Below are 26,500 nucleotides of genomic sequence, written 5' to 3' on the forward strand. Positions count from 1 at the left end.
ATGTTTTACTTTGTGTTTGGGTATGTGTTCACAGATTACCGTGGCAATTTCCAGAGCTGTTTCCATTTCGGCGACGGCTACAGAATGGACCAGTCCATCAGTGGTGGCCATCAACCTGCAGAGTCCCACAGCTTCAACACAAACCAACACAACGGCTTCCACATGAGCTGTTCCACCAGCACCTCTTCCACAGGTACACAAATACCCCCTAAAAGTGCAGTCTCTGTGAAATTACTAGGGCATAAAAATGTGCCTATTGTCAGTAGATTAGCGTTGTATAAAGCATAGCTCACAAACAAGTCATTTTCTATCGGTAAACACTGCACATTTGTGTGACTTGTGCGAAATAATAAAATAAAATGCTTTTAGTCTTTCCTACTTTTGCTCGACTCCAAATTGAGAAAATTTGCCATTGCCAAATTTGTCAGTTGCCATTATACATTATGGCACTATAGCTTCATTTCAGCTCATCAACAGTAAAAGGCAACATGGTTAGTAACAGCTCAACTGATCTGGCTTGTAGTCATCTTGTCATTTTTCTTTCCCGTATTACCAATCAATTTGTCTCCAGTTTCACTACCTTACAAATTATTATTGTTGTATTTCATCTTAGTGTTTTTTTAAACCTGCACAAATTGGCCAGTACCCTCAAAAAGACAATTTTATCTTCCCTTCATTGGTGCACATTGGTAGCATGATTAATACCTCAGGGTACTTACTGTATGGGCTAACAGGACTTTTTTTTCACTCTTTTTTCTGAGAGTTTAATACAAGTTTAACATTTTTCCATATTTACCTTTTTTTTTCATAATGCAAAGGTTTCAGCTTGGTGCCGGACATCATAGGATCCGGTTGCCAGTTCTCACCGGGCACAGAGGAGAGTGTTTTCTTTCAGGTGGGCGGCTTCGATCGCAGCTTGAGCCAAATGTCTTCAGTGTACACAGAAACATAGGACCAGCTTACCTGTCGGCCATCAACACAATTGTCTTCCTTCAGACCAAAACTCTCTTTTCCTTTATCTATGCAGTTTTAACCTATCAATATTTTTTTTTTCTCAGAATTCATATTTCTTCCCATCAAATGCATAGTTGGATCACCTCAATTGGACTAAAATATCTGATTCCTTGACTACACAGAAAGCTGCTATTCCACAGCAATGAAGGTTAAATGATGAGGGGATTGTGTTGTGGAGTGTTTATTTGTGGATGTTATGAAATTGTGCTTTTTTTCCCAGTGTTTTGAACGATATGTTCAAAGTCTCATGAGATAGTCCCTTGTCGTCATCAAGGCATCACTAGTCTTAATAAATCCAGCTGGTCAGCTCCGATCCTATTGTGACTTTGGAAGGGTTTGATAGAAACTTCAGAACCACCACAGCTCATCAGTGATGAGTTCCACATTTCCCTCTCCGAGCTCTCTTTTTGATTTGTTGGCTGTTGTGTTGGAAACAATTATTTAGTGTTGCTGTGTTTTGTCAGTGAATGTTTGCAAATGTTTGTATTGCTTTGTCATTTGGTTGTCATCATCCCAGATAAACAGAGTTCTTTATTTTGTAATGGTTAATGGCTTTAATATCTACCACACTTCAACGTATGTATAAAATGTACAGTGTTTAATATTAATAATTCTCAATCTCTGAAAATAAATGACTCTTGAATATTTTGGTCTAATGCTCATCATTGTATATTTTAGAGCTGTGGTAATTATGTTGACTGTTTAACTAAATAAATATGGTGTTCCTCAGACTCAAATATCATTAAATTCAGTTTAAACACTATGAAATATACTGGAGAATCAAATTGCAAGATATTTTGCAAATGATTTACATATGTTACCTTTACTTTTAAAAGTTTATTGGAACTAGTCCCAGCCATATAAATGAACTGAGCAGGAAAAACTTTAGTAATATAATAAACTATTGCAGACTATTCTTAGGTGGAGTCTGCCCCCTTTTGGAGAGGATGAGGATCATTCATCTCAGAAAATCTGTTGCAACATATTCTTAAAGGATTTATTTTCATTTACTCACTCTCATGTCAATCGAAACCCATGACAAACGCGAATGTAAAAAAATATGCGAGTGACAAAGTGACAAATATTGCAACAATGGACGGACTTTAAACAGTTACATCACTGAGCCAATTTGCCGAATGGAAGATAATTCTTTTAAATCGAAAATTTGGTACAGTAGTCATTTTATAATACATCCATAACCAAGACGTATCAAAAACTCAAGACGTGGAACCCACATGGAAAAAACCTATAAAAACATATATGTTTAAATATAGGTTTTGATATAGGTTTTTAATATATGTGACATATATAAAATTGGCCGGTTTCCTATATTATATGTACATATATGCACACATATATATGTACGCATATATGTACACATATATGTACACATATAAATACACATATAAATACACATATATGTACATATATGCACACATATATATAAACATATGTGCATACATATACCTATATAGGTACATATATGCACGTATATATGCATCTATATGTTCACCTATAATAGTAAAATTAAAATCCATAGCTGCTAGGCAACATAAATAAAGGTCCAAAATGTAGAAATGTACATTATTTATTTACTCAAGATCAATCAAATAGTACAAAACAAAAAATATGAGCTAGGCATCATGTATGACAGTCAAAAATGAGATATGAGCTACAAAATGACCAGATCCTGCCATTAGCTAAATAGAAGACATATCTTGTATGTATAGGGATTATATGTGGATATGAAGAAGCAATACAGGAGACCTACATTTCCTGTATATGCAAATATATGCACCTCAATTTTGTCTATATGTGGCATATATACGCACATATGCAGCATATATGCAGTATATATATATACCCATATATGCAGCATATATGTGCATATACACTGCATATAGGTTTCATATATGCGCATTATATCCACATATTGGTTCTTTCCATGTGGGAAAACTTGAGCTGATGCGTGATCCTCTGGTGCCACCCAGAGGTGCTACCGGGAAAGATGCGCACATCACCTGCGTCCAGGTTGTCCGTGGGTCCTTAAAAATGATTAAATAACGTTTTCTAAAAAAAATCCTGAATTCCTGAATTAATTAACCATTTAAACGATTCGGTTCGATCGCAACGACAGTCGCTTTGGTACATTTCTCGAATCAAACTCACAATTTGCAAAGCAGTAAGTGCATTTCTCAAAACAACTCGTAAAGCAAAACACCATGGATTACCTGCAAAAGCCAGTCTCTTGCTCAAAATCCTTAGTTCATCTCTCAAAAATAAATATCTGTGTCAATGAACATGTCAGTGCCATCAGAATGACAAGTCCTTGTGTCATAGTTTACGAATAAGACAGTCAAATTGCTTAGTCATGTTGTCAATATAACAGTGTACTCTAGAGGGATGTTATGATGTAAACTATGCCAACATTTTGGATGACAGTTACTGTATTGAACAGTATCCCATATGCTTATGTATGCCATATTTCCATTTCAAAAGTACACATTTACACATTACTGTATGTGGGATAGAATTCCCAGTTACACTTTTACTAGTGGTCTGTCCCAAAAAATGATACAGTTTTTCTCAATTGCTTTGGCACATTTTTCGAAACAGTCTTAACATTCTCTAAACTGTGAGTGCAAATGTCACAACTGTTTGCAGGAACTTCAAAACTTTATAGCATGTCTGCAAAATGTAGTTATTCACCCAAAACATTTAATTAATGCTTCAAAACCTAGTTATTGTGTCAATAATTTGGCCAAGGCCACCAAAATCTAAAGTATTTTTGTCATTGTGTGACCCACACTGGTCAAAATGTTTAATTGTTTTTTCACCACAACGGTTAACAATGAAAATTAAGGGTTTAAACAAAAATCTCATATTTGTTGAGAAAATTCAATAGCATGTAGGGAAAAAAAGAAGTCTATGAACATTTGTATTTTTACAGTGTTTATTTTTGTACTTCATGTGTATATACACAATACAAGTGTATTTACTGTACATGTAAAGTAACTGACAAGAGTAACAAGATTTCACTTTGCATTTCATATTTGTTTATTACCACACATACACAAACAACAAATAACATTCATGAAAAAAAAAAATAATAATAATAATAATTCTTGGTGGACTTCTTGTCACTCACGTTGGTCAGGCCAAAGATTTTCATCAACATCACATCTGATGTTTTCCATTGCCACACACCGTCGAAGAAATCTCCTTGAATGCCGCACACATCCCCTGCAATGGTCAGCTGTGATGTCCTCACATGCAGCATTCATGGCATCCAACAAAGACATCTGATTTTGTGGTCTATGATCATACACTTTCCACCTCCATGCTGAAAAAAACTCTTCTATTGGATTTAGGAATGGAGAGTATGGTGGAAGGAATTCCACTGTTATCCTTTCATGTGCAGCAAACCAGTCCCTAACACTGTTGGTTCAGTGGAAGTTGACATGATCCCAGACAACAACATAATTAGGCAAATGTGGTCTAACTAAACCTCTTTCTTGTTATGGAATCAGGTCTCTGTGAAGTGCATTTAGGAAGGCCAGGAGAAGTTGGGTATTATAGGGCCCTATGTGTGGAATATGTGTGCTCACACCGTTCTCTGAAATGGCAGCACACATTGTAATATTGGCCCCACGTTGGCCTGGTGTGTCAATTGTAAAACCATGATTTATGAAATGATCCACAAGTGTGGCTCTGATTTCATCAGAGACTCTGACTCTTCTATTTCCACCTCTTCCTCAATTATTTATTCCTCTACCACCACCACGTATTCTTACACGCCTTCCAATTGCTCTTCCATGAGCATGTTGGTGCAGTTCAGGGTTGTGAACGTCCTCCATTCTCAAGAACTTCTACAGCAGTGATTGTGCTGTGGGCAATCTACATATATACATATATATATATATATATATATATATATATATATATATATATATATATATATCAATCTAATTGCAAATTACCTCTAATATGAATCAACCATTTACGTAACCAACTTTGGGAGTATATATAAATGGTCACGTAAATGGTTGATTCATATTAGAGGTAATTTGCAATTAGATTGCGAATGCAATTAGAGGTCATGTGCAAATTTAGCAGACATTACAAATAGTGTCAATGTCAGATATATTTTAGAATATACATTAATGTATACTAATTATGATTATTGAATAGATTGTTTTGAATGTGATGGCTTACACAATAAAAAATGTCTGAGAAGTTCTGAAGTGTTTGACAGTGTAAGTGAGAATCGGTCATCAGTTTTGATCAACAAGCCATATGCAATTATTTGTTTTCCAAACTGCAGACAGTTGTATGAACTCTTTGGACACGTGCCAAAGCATTTGCAATTTGCTCAAATCAATCAATCAAGAAATTCCAATCTGATGTGAAAAATAAGCGAATTGTTCAGGGATCTGAACTTAATGTTTTGGGAAATAAAAAAATTCATTTGAGAACTGAGCCAAAGCAATTGAGAAAAACTGTAATACGTAATAAAAAAACAATGTCACTGTGATATAAAAATGGAAAAATAAATATGGGCACAAAGATGAAAATAAGTCAATTTTCATTTAATTACATTTACATTTAATCATTTAGCAGACGCTTTCATCCAAAGCGACTTACAAATGTGAACAATAGAAGCAGTCAGGTCAACAAGAGAACAACAGTATACAAGTGCCATGACAAGTCTCAGTTAGTCTAGTATAGAATGCATAGCCAGGTTTTTTTTTTTTTTTTTTTTTTTTATAAATGAAAAGACAAGAAAAGGAAAAGTGCTAGTGTTAGTTGGTTAAGTGCAGGCGAAAAAGATTAGTATTTACATGTTTCTTGAAAATGAGTAAAGAATCAGCTGTACGAATTGAGATTTGGAGGTCATTCCACCAGCTGGGCACAGTCCAGGAAAAGGTCCGTGAGAGTGATTTTGAACTTCTTTGGGATGGTACCAAAAGGCGTCGTTCACTTGCAGAGCGCAAACTTCTGGAGGGCACATAAGATTTAACCAATGACTTTAGGTAAGTTGGTGCCGTGCCAGAGGTCGTCTTTAGGCTAGCATCAGTACCTTGAATTTGATGCGAGCAGCTACTGGTAGCCAGTGTAACCTGATGAGGAGAGGAGTAACGTGAGCTTTTTTTTGGCTCATTGAAGACAACCCTCGCTGCTGCATTCTGGATCAATTGCAGAGGCTTGACAGTACATGCAGAAAGGCCCGCCAGGAGAGCATTACAATAGTCCAGTCTGGAGAGAACAAGAGCTTGGACAAGAAGTTGGGTTGCTTGCTCTGACAGGAAGGGTCTAATCTTCCTAATGTTGTATAAGGCAAACCTGCAGGACCGGGTAGTTGTAGCAATGTGGTCTGTGAAGCTAAACTGATGATCCATCACAACTCCTATGTTTCTGGCTGTCCTCGAAGGAGTAATGGTTGATGAGCCCAGCTGTATAGAGAAGTTGTGATGAAGCAATGGGTTAGCTGGAATCACCAGGAGTTCTGTCTTTGTAAGGTTAAGCTGAAGGTGATGGTCATTCATCCAGCTAGAGATGTCACTCAGACAGGCTGAAATGCGAGCAGCTACCGTCGGGTCATCTGGTTGGAATGAGAAGTAGAGTTGGGTGTCATCAGCATAGCAGTGATAAGAAAAGCCATGCTTCTGAATGACAGATCCTAATGATGTCATGTAGATGGAGAAGAGAAGTGGTCCAAGTACTGAGCCTTGAGGAACCCCAGTAGCAAGGAAGATAGAAAGCTGGTTGAACACAGCTCGCTCAAGTGACTTTGCAATGAATGGAAGAAGGGATACCGGTCTGTAGTTTTCAAGAAGCGCTGGACTTAGAGATGGTGTCTTGAGCAGTGGGCTTACCCGAGCCTGCTTGAATGCTGAGGGAAATGTTCCAGAGTGAAGAGAGGAGTTGATAACGTGAGTAAGCGAAGGTATGACTGAAGAAGAGATCGCTTGAAAGAGGTGAGTGGGGATCGGATCAACTGGACAAGTAGTAGGATGATTGGACAGGAGAAGTTTGGAGATGTCCATCTCTGAGAGTGGGGAGAAGGAGGAGAAAGAGTGTGCGTCGGTCATTGTGAAGTTGTCCTCAGTCTGCGGTGTGGAGAATTGGTCTCTGATGGATCTTGTCTTATTTGTGAAGAAAACTGCAAAGTCGTCCGCTGTGAGAGACGATGGAGCAGGTGGAGGCGGCAGATTAAGAAGAGAAGAGAAAGTCTTGAAGAGTGTCTGAGCGTCACAACAGCTGTTAATTTTGTTGTGGTAGTAGGATGTTTTAGCCGTGAAGACATTTGCAGAGAAGGAAGAGAGGAGAGACTGATACACACTGAGGTCGGAAGAGTTTCTTGATTTCTGCCATTTCCTCTCTGCAGCCCTGAGTTTAGAGCGATGTTCACGGAGAACCTCGGACAGCCAGGGGCAGATGGGGCGGTGTGCGTGCTGGTCTAGACAACAGTAGGCAAAAGTTGTCCAAGCAAGATTTTAAAGTGGAGCAAAGGGTGTGTAACTCTTGTGTTGTCCTCTTTCTATACAGTATAAGCTTTCTAACTGAAGATTCATGAGATGAACCTTTGAGCTATTTCAGAGAAATGGTTCATCATTGGTTTATCATCTACATTCTCTTCATTAGTAAAGATTCACTTGCACAATTCATGCCAGATTGACAAAGGTCTAATAATAATGTGTAAAAAAAAAAAAGTGTGCTTGGCAATTTATGACAACTAGATTAACCATTTTGCATTTAATGACTTATACGGTGAACTAAAGACCCAATGTTTTGGGGGGTAAGACTATTGCACAGAAAACTATATAATACATTTTGAGCAACATGACATTAGCAACTGATAATGTAGGAAACAACAGAGAATTGTACATAATCATTTGCATGGATGTACCACAGCATTTGCAACTTGTTCAAAGAAATGAGAAACTGCTTTTTTGATGTGCACAAGTGACATAATGATGTGAGAATTGAAAAGGTAGTTTTGAGAATTTCAATTCTGGTCTGAGAAATGTACCAAAGTGACTGAGAAAAACTGTAACAGTGACTTGCTGCCGCCTACTGGCGGTTTTAATTTAACATTTCAAGTAAATTTGTATTATTTAAATAATTTCAAATATCGCAACGTTTTACGTTTAATATATCAAAGAATTATTTATGAATACATTACATTATTTATATACAATATTTTAAATGATTATATAAAATTTTTAAATATACTTTTCATTTTACCACTTCATCTTGGTTCGCCTCTGCTGCTATCTACTTGTTATAATGATAATTTCATATCATTTTCCTCTTAAAAGTCCTTGCTTTTCTCCAGGAGACACATTCATGAATGAAAAATGAATCTTTAAACTATAGAGTAAAAAAAAAAAATAGGCTTTGATATATTTCAAGTATTTAAAAAATATTCACTATAAACAAACAGTGGGTAAAGGGCAGAGCGTAATTGTGTGTGTGTGTGTGTGTGTGTGTTTGTGTGTGTTAAATATTCATGCATTTCACTCCAGCCAGGCAACCAGTGTTGGCAATCCTGATATAATATAACATTTTACTTAGCTAGTTTTAGATTAAAGCATTTGACTTCTGTGTAAAAATAACTTTTCTGTGTATATATTTTTGTAATAAAACAATTCTGTTTCACAAAATTGGTACTGATAATAGCTTAACACTATTTACCTTAGCCTATCTTTGAGTTCTTGCTAATATATTCCTATATCATGATGCCTCTGTAAGGGTCCACCCGGCAGCCCAAAAAGCGGAATCCAGCAGCCTGGTCGAAGGTTTAATGCATATTTGGTCTTTTACTTGTGCCTCTGAATTTACCAGGATTTAGTTTGAATTTAAGTCTAGCTCCGTGTTCAATCTGACTCCAATTTCACGTGATCATTACATTTATGCAATGTTTTTAATTAAAAACTGATCACAAATATCGATTGTTTATTAATTTAGATTTTTGATTATCCTGGACTCACTATACTCTCAATTATCCATTCACTGGGGACATAATGTCTCTTTTTAGTCTCACACTAGCTTCACGTGGATCTCACGATCACAAACTCGCCAGTCTGATGTTAGTCAGAGGGTGTAGGTGGAGTAATATCTGTTTTGCCTGCCGCCTACTACTCTTATGACAAAAAGTGTAGTTCACTTAGTCCTTTCCTATACAACTTGCTAACAGCAGCAATAGACAGAAATCAGAAGGTCTCCGATGAGGTGCGTACTGCTCCTATCATTCTCGAGCCTTCAGTTTGACCTATCCTGGCCGTAAATCTGGTAACAAAAGCCTCTTCACAGTTTACTATTCATAATGATTTCAGGATAGTTCAGAATACATCACATATAACATTTTATTAGTTGTAGAAATATAACATATAATATTTTATTAGTAGTATTTACAATTATAAGCTCATTTATAAAAAATAATGCAATTGTGAATTACATTGTAGCTGGTGGCAATCCGCTCCTGTACATAGACACTGTAGCCATATGGGAAAACAGCCAAGAGTTCCACACAGGAGACAAACAAATTTAACAGTCACACATGTAACAGTTATCCTAATATAAGACACATGGTCTAAAATGCATAGCAAAGCACTCAGGTGGTTTAGAGAATAAACTAGCTTATGTGCACATGTAGTAGCAAACAACTATATAGTGCTATATGGATACAATGTGTTTTAACACAGTTACATTTATGAATCATACCTTACAGCAGTGAGACACACAGCAGCGAGAGTTCTGGTGCAGAGCTCCAGAGACTCTCACAGACTGGAAATAAATGTTCAAATCAGTTGTAAAAACATAAAGACCTTTTGGTGTGTTAGGTTCTCATGACTCCAGGGTTTTGTTTTGTTTTGATTGATTGATTGATTGATTGATTGATTGATTGATAGACAGACCTTTAAAATGACACCAAACATGAGATGTTTATGATCATGAATCCTGAAGATATACTAAATGTTTTATGTTGTTGTTTTTTTATGTACAGGTGGCTTGCTGCTGTGTATAACTATTTATTTTGTTAAAATAACATTCTGTTCTGTAAGTGCATTGTCTACTGGTTTATTAAGCAACTTTAAGCATTAAGCCACCATTAAGCATTCAACTTAGTCCTGCCAGACTTTGAAGGTTAAAGTTCAAATTAACACCTGACCACTGTTAATGAGTTTGCTACTATTACAATTAAAAATCATGGAACTGTAAAAACATTGGTTTGATGTAAGCAACACAGCTACAACAAATAAAATTGATAATGGGTGTGTTAAAATCATAGTGTGCGAATTATGAAGCACTGACAATAATCAGTCATATTGGCAGCACGAGGGTGTAAGGTCCAGGCACTTGGCCCAAGGAAAGGTATCTGGTGCTGGATGAAGGTTTCCTGCGTGCTCTGTCTTTCACCGTGTAGAGTTATTCAATTTAGGTTAAACTCCATTTTATTATCTAATCTGACTGCCTTTTTATTATCTAATCTGACTCCATTTTAGTATGACCTCTAATTTAGGTTGAAAGGCAAATTGGTTGTTTGTCGGTCTCTAATTACTATTGTTATTCTTCTGCCATTTGATTATTCTAATTTAACTCTTTACTTTATTTTACTCGTTCATTAGGAATCTATGTCGCTCAGGGTGCCCCACGACGACCGCTCTTCTACGTGTGCCGTACGTTTTCACACGTATTGCAATTTAGTTTTAAAAAGTGCTCAGAATATAGTATAGTATATAGTAAATATAAGTATAATAGGTTAAATAACTTTTTCTAACAAAAAATAACTGAACATTTTAATAAAATAAAGCAATTCAGAAATATATATAAAGTTAAATGTTTTGCACAGATTAAAGTGCAAAAGAACTATAAAGACCAATAGGTAAGATGAATATCATAGCAAATACACAAATCTGAATGCATATTTAAAATTATTTAAATATGTTTTAGAAAGTAGTGCAGCTGGTTTATATATGGGGTTTCCAGGGTAAGGACTGCATTCTCTGCAGTTTAGCGCCATCTACTGTCAGAGAGTGAATGTGCTTTCATTCAGCGTGTCTCTCATGTGTTCCTCCATGTGCTTCTCATGCGTTCTTGTTTACATCAGAGCGCACACGCGTCTTTCAAGCTGCATGCAGTGGTGTTGTGCATTTTGACCAGTTGATTGGAATAGTTTTCTTAAAATGCATTTCAAATTCTGAATAATTTGTAAAATATAATTATTTGCGGTATTTATAAGTGCCCACAATAACAATATCGTGCATATTCATTACCGTAATATATCACATTAACGAATACCGGAAGTCCGAATACCGAATACCGAAGTCTAGTCAGGTAAGTTATGCCAATTACATAGCCAAATCATAGGCTATCAAATTCATGCATACCTGACTTTTAGAAAAATACACAGTATGAAGTGTGTGAACACACTTCATGCTATGGGCTCAATCTGGCTACAGAAAGCCCTGATCCTTTTGCTGCAGTCCTTTAAATACATCAGACCAAGACAAACCTCCACCGAAATGGAGACAGGTCCCAAGCCTGGGTGATTTTACAACTCAATGGGAACAGGGGGTAATTTACGTGGAGGACCCTGCACTGTAAAAAATCCAACTTACAGTTTGTATTACAAACTCAGTTTTTAAAGTTAATTCAACAATTTAACATTAAAAAAGTTGAGATAACACAGAAATGTAAGTTAAATAAAAATTTAGATCAATTTGTTACACCAAATTAATATTTCAAGTTAGAACAATTAACAACTTTAAGTTGGTTATTAGTATTGCCCACAAAGGCTGATGAGCATGCGCAGTTCGATCGTTTTGCAATGCCATTTTAATTTCTCCTGTTTCATTTTCGAGTTTCCTTAAGCGGAAGGTTTCCTGTTTATTCCCTCATTGTGATCGCTCTGGTAAGTGAAGTTCTATGTGTACCAATTCATGATATGATTTAAATGAAGTATGTTCACAACATGCGCTTTTGTAGAACATAGGTGGCGGCAAGTTAGTCAATTCAATTTTTCCGCCTGGTCTTATTATTGCCTCAGGTCAGACATCGCCTATTTTTTCTGCCTGACAGTGTAAGTTAATCTCTCCGCTAGGTGCTGTTCTCTATATAATATTTTCCATAAGAGTTGAAATGTGTTTGTTCAAAATATGTGCTTTTGTACGCCGTTTTAGAGTTGCCTCAGGTGGCGCCCAGTTAACGTTGGTCCTTCATTGTTATCACTCCGGAAAGCGGTGGTTCTTTGTGTATCAATTCAAGCCATGATTTGAATGAAATTTGTTCACAATATGCACATCTTTACAACGGTGTAGGTTGCAGCAAGTTAGTTATTTCAGTTTTCCTGCTTCGCCTTCGAGTTGCCTGAGAAGGGTCAGACGAGTGCGAGGTTTTTTTTTTCTCGACAGTGCAATCGCTCTGGCAGGTAATGTGCAGGCTATGAGAATAATTAACAATAAGATCTGAATGGTATTTGTTCACAATATGTGCTTCTGTACAGCTGCTTAGGTGGCTCCAAAATGGCCAGTTCAACCTCTCCTGCTTCGTCTTCGAGAAGTCTTTAAATTCGGTGGCTTTTTTTCCCGACAGTATCATGACTTGGGTAAGCACTGTTTTATATATATTAAGTAAAAGGATTTAATTATTGTTAAGGATATAGAGTTTTCTTTATTTGTTTATAATATGTTAATTTTGTACAGTTGTGTGGGTGCCTTTGAGTTTTGAATAAGGTTATTTAAGTTATAAGTGTATTAATAAAAAAAGGTAAAACAAATGTAACCGTATAAGATAAGCTTGTGTGTTTTCGTCTCAAAGATGTATTTTCTTCATTTAACTTATTTTAAATTTATGTGCTTATGTTTGCTAGGTGTACTTTAAATCTGTATGTTTTAAAAATGCAAATAACTTAAGAGCTATTTTAAAGCTTAAATTCATAGTTTTTTTTATTTTATTTTTTTATTTGATATTAGTTTAACCAGCTTACTTGCTTTTAGATAGTACTTAAAAGGGATAGTTCACCCAAAAATCATAATTATGTCATTAATAACTCACCCTCATGTCGTTCCAAACCAGTACCTCCATTTATCTTGGGAACACAGTTTAAAGGACATCTTTCAATTTAATTGTATAACTAAATTTATACGGATTTTTGTATGAAGATTTTAATTTAAAAAGACATACATAAGAATACATATGTTTTACAACATCCACGGGCAGAAATTAAGAAAAAAGTGTACCTATTCTAAGCTACAGTACGCTCCAAGAAACCGGGTTTCTCAGAGAACGCGTCATATGACGTAACGAGTCATTATCTGTCTCGGCTCGGTGTTCATCTTCAGTTCTCTCTTCACAGATGTTCAGTCAATGTACTGTTTGAGTAAATGATTTACTCCGGGATATTGGTTTGTTCTAACTCAGAGGGAGCATCAGCCACATTAAAAAAGTTAAGAGCTTAAGTCATTTGCAGATTAATGCATATTGGAGACGCGAACCGTTTAAAACGATTCAGTTCGATTTGGTGAACTGTTTCAAAAAGATCTGGTTACATCGAATTATTCGTTCGCGAACCGGATATCACAAACTGCTTTGTTTCGAACTCTCTCACAACAGACACAGAAGAGAAGACAATGCTGAATAAAGTCGTAGTTTTTGCTATTTTTGGACCAAAATGTATTTTCGATGCTTCAAAATATTCTAACTGACCCAACTAGAATCTCTGTTATTTTGAAAGAAGGGAAAGATCCTCAGAGTTGTGCATCATATAAGTCTACTTAACAGTGATTATAAAATTATCACAAAACTGTTAGCAAAGAGATTAGAAAAAAATCTCCCTAATTTAATAGTTAGACCAAACTGGGTTTATTAAAGGCTGTCATTCATCTGACAATACTAGACGGCTATTTAATAATATTCACTATTTGAATCAGTAAAAAACACTTTCACTATTAATATCCCTCGATGACGAGAAGGCGTTTGATCGCTTAGAATGGGATTTTTTGTTTTTAGTACTAGATAAATTCAAATTAGGTCATAATTTTATTCAATGGATTCAAACAATATATGCTACTCCAAATGCAACTGTTTGCAATAATAATGTGAAATCTCCCTTAATGTATTTAGGAAGAGGTACCAGACAAGGTTGCCCTCTCTCTCCATTATTATTTGTTATTGCTTTAGAACCGTTTGCTGAGTTGATTCGAAATAATCCTATGATAAAGGGAGTGACTACAGGTACACAATATCACAAAATTTCACTATATGCGGATGATACTTTACTTTTTGTCACTGAAACTATGTTAACTTTGCCCCATGTTTTGGCAGATATTCAAAGATTTTCTAGGATTTCAGGGTATAAGGCTAACTTACAAAAATCAATTGCTTGCCCTGTTAATATTTCAAATGAAGAAAATGTTAGAAAAGAATGTCGTATCTCTTGGTCCGCATATGGTTTTAAATATTTGGGAATACAAGTGACACTCGTTTTGGATAAATTATTTAAGAACAACTATAACTCTTTACTGGAGAATTGTAAAAAAAAACTTCAGACTTGGTCTGTTCTCCTACTATCTCTTATCGGGAAAATCAGTGTTATTAAAATGAGTATACTCCCTAAGTTTATTTATGTTTTTTTTAAAAAAGTTTATATGGAACAATAAGACTCCCCGAATTAAGTTGTCTACTTTAATGAAATCATGTCGGAAAGGGGGCTTAGGACTTCCAAATTTTCTATGGTATTACTGGGCCTGCCAAATTAGAAATATTATAAGTTAGAAGCTGGAAAATAGTTCCTTGTGGGTAACTTTGTAATCACATACATGTTATCCATTGGAGATTACAACTATACTTTATGTTAATAATTTGCAGTTCCTGATGAATGTAGAGGGATCGCCCCCCTTACCAGCCACAATGAAAGTTTGCCAGGACTGTAATAGGTACTTGAGTATAAAACGCTGCATTCAGTTGTCTATTTGCCTTTCTTGGCTCTGATCTTTCGGAGGTAGAACTCCAGCTCTTTCCCTTCCAAGATGTATCCGTCTGCTCTGCCACACTGACCAGGCCTGGACGCAATACAGGCTAAGACAGAAGAACAGTAAAAAGCAAACTTAAACAGAAGAAGTGGGACTCTTTGACTAATTAAACAAAGGTTTGTCTTTGACTGAGACTAGTCTGACTGGTTTTGAACAACGCAGAAAAAAAAACTGAAAATGAGTGTGTGCGACCACAATTTGGCTTGTCTCTTGTTCCACGAATTATGAATAATGAATAAAAATGAGAACATCCTGTGATATACTAAATCAGTCAGCAAGGATTAGGAAACATACTGTAATTTGTATTTGCTTTGAACAGTGGATTGAATGGATTAATGGAAATGAGTAACCTATAGCTAATGTTGTTGAAAAAACATGATCTTCTTAATGATCAGTTTAAGAAAATGGAGGTGGTTGTGAATGGTTCAAACTGTGGAAAACTCACCAAGAAACTTGCCCTGCAGGAACTGCTCCTCCAGCCAACTGCTAATCTTGCTCTTCTTCCTGCGTCCATCAATCTTCTTCTGAACCTTCTTTGACCGTTTCTTGTTCAAGATCTCCTCCTCTTCTGGAGTCTGAGCGATGAAGATATATATGTAAATTCACAAAGGCAACTTCTCAAAATAATGCACTTAAAAGCACCAAGAAGGTTTAGATTTTGGTGTTTTATGTGGTATGGATTGTTTGAACAAGGTCCCATTCTTTAATTGTATATCTGAATTGAATATTTGAGCTTAATGAGAAAACAATATTAGTTTATTCCTAGTTAAGATGCCGGACTAACCCATACCTCTAAAGTTAAAAATCTGAAGTCTAAAGGTGTATTTATATTGCCATTTATTTATCAAATTGTCACAGGTGTTATGATACTAGGTGTCTGCATTATTTTCATTGCATGAAGTTCAACTTTGCTCTACTTTTTCCAATGTTTCAGCATTGCATTAAAAAGCTCCTCTGGGGGTCCGGTTATGTAGGAAGATGTGTTTTTTGCTGCTCTGCTGCTAAATTAGCAAAAAAGCTCTCCTGCTCACTTATAGTCTCAAATAGAAGAAGTTTTTGAGGTGGGATGCCTAGCTCGGTAAAGTCACAGAAGGGGATGGGTCAATACGCTACAAGCTAAGAACAAAACCATGGAAGATAAACTTATGGATTTAGAAGCCAGATCTCGTTTAAACAATCTAAGGCTTGTGAATTTGCCAGAAGGTGCTGAAGGTAGGGATATTAGTGCCTTTTTAGAGAAATGGATCCCCGAGGCGTTGGAGAATGAAGGGCTACAGTCCTCTATTTCTTTGGAAAGAGCGCACAGAATTGGACCAAAGAACGACAACGCATCACGCCCGAGGACCGTGATAATGAGGTTTCACAACTATAAGGACAAACAGGCAGTTTATACCGCTGCACGGGAAAAAAAGGAGGCTTATTGCAAAGACCAACACGTCCGTTTCTACCCGGATTTGGCTTGGGGAATTGCCCAGCTGAGGAAGAAGTTTGACCCAGTTCACGCGGAACTACGTAAACTGGGTATTCGCCATGGAGTGTCTCATCCTGCGACCCTGCTCGTTACTCACGAGGGCAAAACTCATTCTTTTAAAACCCCTGCTGAGGCACACATTTTTCTCAGGAAAATACAGGAACACTTACATGAAGAAGAGACAGGAACACAAGATGATAGAGCCAATTAATGTGATATGTGATTTGTTGTAAGTACGACACAAATAACCATTACAAGCCCATTTTTTATTTATTTTACTATTTTATTTCACTTAATAACTGACACGTAATTATTCTGTACTAAAGTATTTACAAAAGTGTATTATACAGCATGACTGTGTACTTCTATTCAACAGTGATCATAAGATGTCACATTATTATGAGACAAATTAAGGTGTTGTTATCATACAACAAGTCGAGTGTTAATCGAAGTGAGCAGGAGTTATAAGTTAATATTTTTTAGAGTGTAGCAGCAGCAGTAGTAATTGGAGTAGATTGGAACAAGAGAGTGGTTTGACTGATCCTCACTGGTGTGGACCGGTCTAAGCAATAACGGGAGACCAACAGCAGGGAGGGGGGTACCCTCTTGAGTGGGGGAGGGGAGAGGGGGGTTATGCTAGTTCAGAGTGTTGGATGTTTGTTCTAACATCCCAGTTTGTTATGCCTATAAGCAAGGATAGTTTTACATTGCAAAGCAACCTGGTAAAATTCTATTTATTTTTTATAAGTTTTGTCTCAAGAAGTGAATCTTAATTTTATTTCATGGAACTGCAGAGGTCTGCAACGTCTTCAAAAGATAAAACAGGTTATGAATAAACTGAAAGAAATGAATGCTAAAATTGTACTGTTGCAAGAAACACATCTCATTGATGATAGTATAAGGGTGAGAAGGAGATGGAAGGGCACTGTGTATGTGGCATCGTTTACAAGCTAGAGCTAATAGGCTAGAGGAGTTATGACACTAATTCATGAGTCGGTTCCATTTAATATAAAAAATATTATTAAAGATAAAAGGGGAAGATTTCTAATACTTCAAGGATCTTTGTTATCAGAAATGCTAAATATAACAAATGTTTATGGTCCTAATGTGGATGATAGCAATTTTTATAATGACCTATTTCTTACTCTTTCAACGCTTCCAGGACTCCATATGATAGCCAGGGACTTTAATTGTACATTAAACCCAGAAATAGACAGATCAACTGGGGTTGACAATTCACATAACAACTGTAGGGCTACAATCCATAGATTTATGATAGATTTAAATTTATTAGATATATGGAGAGAGAGAAAACCGAATATTAGAGCTTATTCCTGTCATTCGGGTACTTTTAATACATACTCTAGAATCGATTTTTTTCTTGTCTCTTCAGAATTGCAATCTAAAATTTCTGACTGCTCTTATGATAATATTGTGATCTCGGATCATGCACCATGCTGTTTGGTCTACAGAGATGATAAATTATTAAGAGATCCACCAAGATGGCATTTCCAACATAAATGGCTACAAGATGAAGACTTGGTGAAATATTTAGAAAAACAGATAGATGAGTACTTTCAAATTAACACTACACAAACTACTGCATGCGTTAGGTGGGAAGCTTTCAGGCTTTCCTGAGAGGGCATATCATTAGTTATACAGGTTCTAAATCAAAAAAGACACAGGAAACTAGATTACAATTGGAAAATCGAATAAGAGCCCTTCAAACGAAAGTAAATAATTCTGAAAATATTAGTAATTCACAATTGAAGAAAGAATTATTATTACTGAGCGCTGAATATGATAAGCAGTCTGCTTTTAGAGCTGCCTCAAGTCTTCTACGCTTGAAACAAACATTTTACGAGCAAGGTGATAAGGCTGGCAAATTGTTGGCATGGCAAATAAAACAGCTTGAAACTAAATCGCCAATCACTTCAATAATATCAAATGGGCAGACACTGTTGGATCCAATAGCAATTAATAATGCGTTTAAGGGCTATTATGAAGAATTATATAAAGCACAAGCATCAATTAAACTTGACAATATAAGCATCTTTCTAAATAAAAAAAGATATACCCATTATTTCGGAGGATGATAGAGTTAATTTAAATTCAAAATTTACAATAGAAGAAATTGGACAAGCCATTGATAGCATGAAATCTGGGAAAAGAGCAGGGCCTGATGGCATTCCTATAGATCTGTATAAGAAATTTAAGAATAAACTTCTGGTACCTATATTGGACATGTTTGAAGAAATTTTTCAATCGAATGTTCTTCCTCCTTCATTAAATACAGCCTTGATTACTCTCCTGCCTAAGCCAGGAAAACCTTTAGATAAATGTGAAAATCTAAGACCCGTTAGTCTTTTGAATTCAGATTTAAAAATCATTTCTAAATTATTAGCAAAACGATTACAAAAAACTCTCCCTTATTTAATAAATCTAGATCAAAATGGATTCGTCACGGGAAGGCAAGGCTTCCACAATGTACGGAGATTATTAAATATTATTCATTATAAAGAGGATGCAGGATACAGCTTTTTTATCATTAGATGCCGAAAAGACCTTTGATAGGGTTGAATGGCCATATCTTTTCCGGGTATTAGAAAAATTTGGATGTGGTAACAATTTTGATGAAATCATCACTAATAGAAATATTTCTCAACCGATAGCAATAAAACGCGGGTGCCGACAAGGTTGCCCGCTCTCGCCTTTATTATTCACGTTAGCAATAGAACCATTGGCAATTGCAATACGTTCCCATCCTCAACTTAGTGGAATTACAGTAGGACCAACTGAACATAGGATTTCTTTGTTTGCAGACGATGTGATCTTATTTATTTCAAATCTGAACACATCAATACGGATCATTCTGGAAGTCATCCAGTCATTTAGTGAAATTTCAGGTTACAAGCTCAATAAAACCAAGTCTTCTATTTTATTGTTAAATAAACATGAAAGAGCAAACCCAATCCCAGATGTTATACAGTTTAATGTTGTGACACAATTTGAGTACTTGGGGATACAGATTTTACCAAGTTTAGAAAAAATAGTTGAGGTAAATTACAATCTTTTAGTAACAGGAATACAAAATTCAGTTGATAGATGGATGCCGCTGCCAATATCTATAATTGGGAGAATTAACATTTTAAAAATGAACATTCTTCCAAAGCTACTATATCTGTTTCAGAATATTCCCCTGCCATCCCCATTTGGTTTTTTCTCACAAATGAAGAAAATGTTTATACGCTTTCTCTGGAATAATAAAAGGGAAAGACTTTGTTTGTCTTTAATGTACTTGCCTTATAAACGTGGAAGTTTGAAATGTCCTAATTTTAAGTTGTACTATTGGGCTGCGCAACTAAGGTCTATTATGTTTTATTATACTAATCATTCACCGCATTGGATAGAAATGGAATCACAAGGATTGAACTTACCTCTTCCCTCATATATATACTCAAATACAATAAAGAAACTATTAAGAGAAATTGAAAACCCAATTCTTAAAAACATGATAAAAGTATGGAGTGATGTGAAGACACTTATGAAAGATCCACATTGTCTGTCTCAATTTAGTCCATTATGGGGCAACCAATTTTTTCCACCAGGCAGGGCAGACGCAACATTTAAGTTATGGGAAACCAAGGGACTGAGAATGGTTCGAGATGTGTATTTACCAAAATCTGATATACTTATGACCTTTCAAGAATTACAAGATAAATTTCACTTAGATAAAAAAACATTTCTTTAAATATCTCCAACTCAGGAGTTTTATAAGAACAGGTCAAAACAATATATTAAAGAAACCCACCACTTCAGACTTGGAAGAAATGTTGTTAAAAGATAGTCAAAAGAAAGGCATTATTTCTCAGTTTTATAATCTGATTATGTCTTACGTTTCGGAAAGTTCTCATGATAGATTTAAAGCTTGGAAGGATGATTTGTCATTACAGCTTTCAGAGGAAGACTGGCAGAATGCATGTACTTTAGCCCACACAACATCAATAAATACTCGTCTTAAAGTTATTCAATTTAAATGGTTAATGTGGACATATGTGACTCCAGTGGAACTCTGTCGATATAATGGAAATATTCCTGATGTGTGTTCAAAGTGTAAACAATGTAGAGGAACACTGGTTCACTGTATGTGGCATTGTACAAAAATCACACTCTTTTGGGAAGAAGTAAGAGAGATTATTCAAAATATTATTTCCAAACAAATAATACTAGATCCAAAATTGTTTATATTGGGCTTATATCCAGAGAAGCATAATTATACTAAAAATGAACGTACATTTATAGACCTTAGTCTGCTCAACGGCAAAAGATAGCTTTATTTTGGAAAAAAACATGTAGACCAAGAGGCACTTTATGGTTACAGCAGATGCTGTCTGCTCTGCCGCTAGAGAGGATTACATATGTGCTAAAAGGCAAACAGGGACTTTTTGAGAATATCTGGAATACTTTTATTGATTATGCCAAAGATTTGGATTTAACAGATGACAATGACTGAGATGTGTGGACACTGCAGTTCACTTCAAGATAATAATTTGTACCACCTGATTTGTACAATTCATGTATTTTATTTTATATTTTTATTTTAAAGATAAGTGATAAATATTTGCAGACCGTTGCTTTGTAAAGAGATGGCTTTCTGAAAGGCATTGTGGTTGTTTGTCTTGTGTTTGTGTTTGCAAAAAAAATTAATAAATATATTCTGGCAAAAAAAAAAGCTCCTCTGAAAATTTGCATTGTAACAACCATATAAAGATGACATATTGGAGCTTGTGGTTTTGGAAAAGCTCTTGCTATGTGCAATATGCATGAAAGGGAGCATAAACACTGCGGTTCAGATGCCTGAATTTCATTTCTAATAATACACATCTTCATCTTTTTATAGAGTGAGCTGTGAAATGAAAGCCTACCAGCTTTGCCCCTTTCTTGCGGCCCAGTGGAATGGCGTAGTGGGCTTCATACCACTGCCTGAACGGTGTACTGTCTACCAGAACAATGCAGTTCTTCACCAGGGTCTTGGTCCTCACAAGCTCATTGTTAGAGGCATTGTACACAATGTCAATGATCCTGGTTTTGCGAGTGCAACCTGTTAGTTAAAGTGTAATTCAATAGAGCTGGTCAGTTTAGTCCTCAAACTTACAAACCAAATTCATCTTATAAAGTTAAACTCCAGGGCCCGTATTCATAAAGAATCTTAATGCAAAAAGTAGCTCTTAGTGACAAAATTCTAAGAAAATTCTTAGAAAGCTGGGCGTTTACTCTTAAAATTACAGAAAAAATCCTAGTAAAGAAAAAAGTAATTCAGAAAGCATCTTAACCCTTAAAAGAGGTCTTAAGGTCAAACTTGTTAGGAGCACAGACAAGGACTTTTTAGAGGCTTAAGAGTTTCTTTAGCTGAGGAGAAAATGGCAGAAAGACGAAGAGGCAGAAGAAATGTGTTGTAGACAATGGATGACAGTGAGTTAATAAGACGCTATAGATTATATAATAATAATTTATAATTTAATATATAAATTAAAGTAATCACTACATTACGATATTTGGCAACTGGGAAAATGCAACAATGCAATAGTGATGATTTGGGTCTGTCACAACCTTCTGTAAGCAGAGTGATCACACAAACAATCACAGCACTTTCAGAACATCTTATTGTGTCGCAGTTCATTTCGTTTCCACTGGACATTCCCACCTTGCAGGCTCAAAAAACTGCATTTATGAATATAGCAGGCTTATAAGGTGCGCACAAGCAGGGGGAATGAACCGTTAATAGTGTGTGCTATACACTCCCATGTCTACTTCTTGTCCCTTGCTGTGACATCGGACCCGAATTTTCCTTTAAGAAAGGCAGTATTCACACAGTGCGTGTGAGGAGAGGCAATAAGAAATACCGCACGCTGAGACTGGACAGGGGGAACTTTGCCAGGGCTCTGAATGTGAGTGCACACACTGCTCATAATTAAAACTCCCTTCCTTCCTTCCTTCCTTCCTTATCTCCTCTTATTTTAGCTCCAAAAGCAAGTTACTACATTTTTATTACATTGATCTCATTTATAAGATGAATTTTTGGTTTGTAGGTTTGTAAGTTTGAGGACTAAACTGACCAGGGCTGCATTTCCCAAAAGCATCGTAAGCTTAAGTTGATCGTAAAAACGATCGTACGATTGATCTTAATATTACGGTCTGTTTCCCAAAAGCATTTTATCTAGATTTAACACACTGCAACGCGAGTAATATAATAATATTTTGATTGTACTTTATTGTACACTTTATTGTACTCGTTTTTTGTTTACATGAATTTATAAATGAAATAAATAAAAAGGGGAAAACAAGATAAAAAAAAACATCTAAATTAAATGAATGAACAAAAAAAATCATAAAAGAAATAATGTGGGAAATTTGCTTCAAGGACTGGGCAAAATAGGAATGAATTCAAAAAAATCTGTCAATGACTTGCTGACGTGCAGGAAAATCAGCCATGTATTGGGCATTTCTTGGTTGGCCATGTGGTCCCATGCCATCTTCGTCCTCCACATCCTCCTCCTCCACCTCTTCATCTTCCTCCCTGTTAAGTAAGGGCACTCTCATCTGCACTGCAATGTTGTGCAGCATAGCTGTTACTATTATTACTGCACAGCACTTTTGTGGAGCAAACAAAGACCACCGCTGGACTGGTGAATTGCCCCAAAGCGCATCTTCCACCTCCCTATTGTGCGTTCCACAATACTACGTGCAACACGGTGTGCCTTGTTGAAATTTGTCTCCCTGTTATTCATAGGATTAGCCACAGGTGTGAAGAGATATGGCCTCAGTGGGTATCCACTGTCCCCAAGCAGCCTCCACTGTCCCTGTAAGTTTTGTGCCTCCTGACCAACAGATGAATTGGTGAGTCGTGTGTGCTTCCGGGCCACCTTGCCACAATGTCTGTAATCAAACCCTTATGGTCACAGATCACCTGGCAGTTTATAGCTGCATAGCCTTTGCGGCATATATATACATGGCCATCCACAGATGGTGTAAGGATAGGGATCAAGGTACCATCGATCACTCCAATGACCTGTGGGATGTGATGATGTGTTAAAAAATACTGTTGTATTTCTGTGATGTCCTGTCTTGATGCTGGAAATTGAATGTGTTCCACAGCAAGTGGAAGTAATGCATTGGTGACCGCTTGAACAGCTCTTGAAACTGATGCCTTACTTAGTCCAAGCCCATCACCAAGTACCTGGAGAAAACTGCCTGTTGCATAAAATCTCAAGGCTGATAGGAGTTGGATTTCAGGGGACAAGGCAAAATTTATCCTGGTGGCATGCATTCAGCAGAGGTCCAATGCTATTTAGCAATTGGGCTATTTGTCCTCTTGGCAGACGGTATCGCCTTATTATAGCCATGTCATCAAGGATATCCAAGGGGGTTTGATGCTGTCTGATGAAGGCATTTAAAGTCACCAGTCTACTTCGTGGTCATCTCTGTCTTTGTCTTTCTCTGACCCTCAATTGAAGAACACGCTGTAGTGCAGCCATGATTTCCTCTGCAAGTCTAGTGAGGTGTAAACTCTATACTAATCCTAGCTTAATTGAGGAAACCATGTGAAGGTCATCAGGCTGTGATAATGTTCACATATCCCACTGCCTATCATCAATTTCAGTAATGACATTAGGCCCTACCTTGAAGAAAGTGAAGGTGTGGCATGCTTAGAAACTATATAGATTACATATTATATTCCTTTAATCTATCCTCCGTTCATAATGATGAAAAGTTGTGCTTATTATAAAAATGTATACATAGAACAGTACTGGTAAAAAATTTTGTTGATTTTTTTGTCTATACCAAATGTATTGGCTAGATGAAGTACTGTATATATATTTGTGTTATCTGTCACGCCAAATATATAGACTTTATATTAATAATATTGAAACTTAAATGCTTATGTCTGAAAATAATCATCAACCATTAGCCATTTACTTCAGAAACATTTGGAAGAACTCATAACAATTATTATATTATTTCATATGGTCTTAGGCCTCGTGTGCATGGTTCAACAAACACATGGACATCAAAAACACTGCATATAGCTTTATTAATAAAAAAAACATTGCATAGTTTTATTAATTTGGGTTATTCAGTTCCCCCCAACCTGCAAAATACATTGTACAGTGAGATGAGTCATAACTACATATAGAAAACATTTCACACTGCACAAATTACTGAAACAATAAATCACATTACCTGTGTCTTCTGGCAAGATAATTGGCACAGAAATTGAGGGCCTTGCAAAACTCATCTCCTCTAGTGCAACCCTCCCCTCTTCTAAGGCCAGTTTGGCCTTCTTGAGCTCAATGAGCTGCTGTTGGAAGTTGTTATCTCTCTCATTGGCTTCTTGAAGGCATTGCCTAATGTCTTTCAAGACATCTAGTTTCTCTCTCTCCAGCTGCACTAGGTCCTGACTACAGCTACAGACATTCTCAAACTGCTGAGTTGTTGTGGCTGCAGTCTGGACCACTGAAGATGGAGGCTGTGTCCTGGGAGGGTTTTTTGGAGGACTAGGAGATGGTAGATGCTCGGAGATGGCAGATGAAACTAATGGTTCCTCTGAGCATGAAGGACCTGACTCAGGTTCAGGTTGAGTTATCCCTACTCCTCCATGGATGTCAGTACCACCACTAATTCCATCTGAAGCACTTGTGCCAAGTATTGACAATGCCTTTTCTTCCTCGGCTGGGAAGAAGGGGGGACTCATTGGTCCCACCACCTGTTTTTTTAATTGCAGTCCTCTGCAGTGCCCTCTTCCTTTTTGCCAGGCTTGCAAAATCCTGCCACTTCTTGCGGACCTCCTTCCCTGACCTTTGAACACCCCTGGTTGCAGTTAGTTTGGTAGCAATGTCCTCCCATATGTTTTGTTTTTCTTTATTAGTATGGTGTCCTTTAAATCTGGTAAAAATCACATCTTTGTTTTTCTCTATTTTCAGCCATTTTGTCAGTGTCTCCGCCTGTATGTAGGTGCTTTATATAGACTTGATTGTCTTGATTGGTAATCCAAAACAGATGACAATTATTAGGGTAAACGTTCAGAATACGATTCCATATAAGGTTAAATTTCAGCACTTCGCGAATGGACAGCGACTCGTAAGTAGCACGTAGAGCGCGTTCTCGCGCGTTCATGTTAAGTGCATTTTTGGGAAACACTCGTGGAATTGCTGCGAGCGTTCGTAAGTTTGCACGTAGAAAACGCTCTTAAGAGCTAAGATACATAGTTATCGGGAAACCCGGCCCAGCTCTATTGAATTACTGGGCCCGTATTCATAAAGATTCTAAGAATCCTCTCAGAAAACTCTTAATTTAGCTTAAAAACTTTTACATAGGAGTCTTAGCTTAAGAGTGATTCAGGACCGATCTGAGAGCAACTCTGAGTAAGGAAAAGACAAAAACTTTCATCTTAGTGAGGAGGCGGGGTTGACCCCGTTGCTATGTATGACACAATCTTTTGAAGACTGTGATTGGTTGGTTATCCAAGAAGGGGAAAAAAAAGAGTGATTTTAAGTATAGGGTCTATTCTAATTCTCACTTTGAATTTAAATGTGTAATTTTACCTATTTGACTGTTTTCTCTCTCACACACACACAAATAATAATTGGGCATTTCACACATTATATGTGTGTATATAAATCTTTTTTTTATTCACCATGCTTTTAATTTCCTACAAGGTATTTGATTGGCTTAGAATGATAAAAATTGTTCCACTCTTTCTAATTACAGTGATTTCTGTCCTATTTAAGTGGCGGTTTGAATGTTGGTTGTAATGTATCAAACACTGAATCAAAACCAAGAAGGGCGAGAAAGCCAAACTGGACAGAGGAACAGTGTTTACTGTTAGCCCAGTTAGTGGATGAACACAAGGCCATTCTTAAAGGAAAATTCGGGCCGGGTGTCACAACAAGGGACAAGAAGCAGACATGGGAGCGTATAG

The 26,500-nt window shown here is 36.6% G+C and overlaps 2 protein-coding genes across 5 annotated transcripts in view; one reads left to right on the top strand and one right to left on the bottom strand.

The window, feature by feature from the left end:
• Positions 1 to 1,659, top strand: part of LOC127962999 (zinc finger protein GLIS1-like) — a 69,676-nt gene extending 68,017 nt beyond the window's left edge. For 3 of the 4 annotated variants that reach the window (XM_052562641.1, XM_052562638.1, XM_052562640.1), the window contains 2 exons: positions 35 to 193; positions 819 to 1,659. In XM_052562641.1, coding sequence (XP_052418601.1) covers positions 35 to 193; positions 819 to 952 — 293 coding nt within the window. In that variant the 3' untranslated portion in view covers positions 953 to 1,659. The remainder of the gene's footprint in view (positions 1 to 34; positions 194 to 818) is intronic. The other variant, XM_052562639.1, reaches the window with a different exon arrangement.
• A 7,710-nt stretch (positions 1,660 to 9,369) lies between these two features.
• rps8b (ribosomal protein S8b) overlaps positions 9,370 to 26,500 on the bottom strand; it is a 30,276-nt gene continuing 13,145 nt past the window's right edge. Inside the window, exons 4-6 of the mRNA XM_052562428.1 lie at positions 21,447 to 21,622; positions 15,496 to 15,625; positions 9,370 to 15,096 (exon numbers count right to left, since the gene is read on the bottom strand). Coding sequence (XP_052418388.1) covers positions 14,987 to 15,096; positions 15,496 to 15,625; positions 21,447 to 21,622 — 416 coding nt within the window. The 3' untranslated portion in view covers positions 9,370 to 14,986. The remainder of the gene's footprint in view (positions 15,097 to 15,495; positions 15,626 to 21,446; positions 21,623 to 26,500) is intronic.

Source organism: Carassius gibelio, chromosome B8, assembly GCF_023724105.1.
Source record: "Carassius gibelio isolate Cgi1373 ecotype wild population from Czech Republic chromosome B8, carGib1.2-hapl.c, whole genome shotgun sequence".
In the NCBI taxonomy this organism is placed as follows: Eukaryota; Metazoa; Chordata; class Actinopteri; order Cypriniformes; family Cyprinidae; genus Carassius; species Carassius gibelio.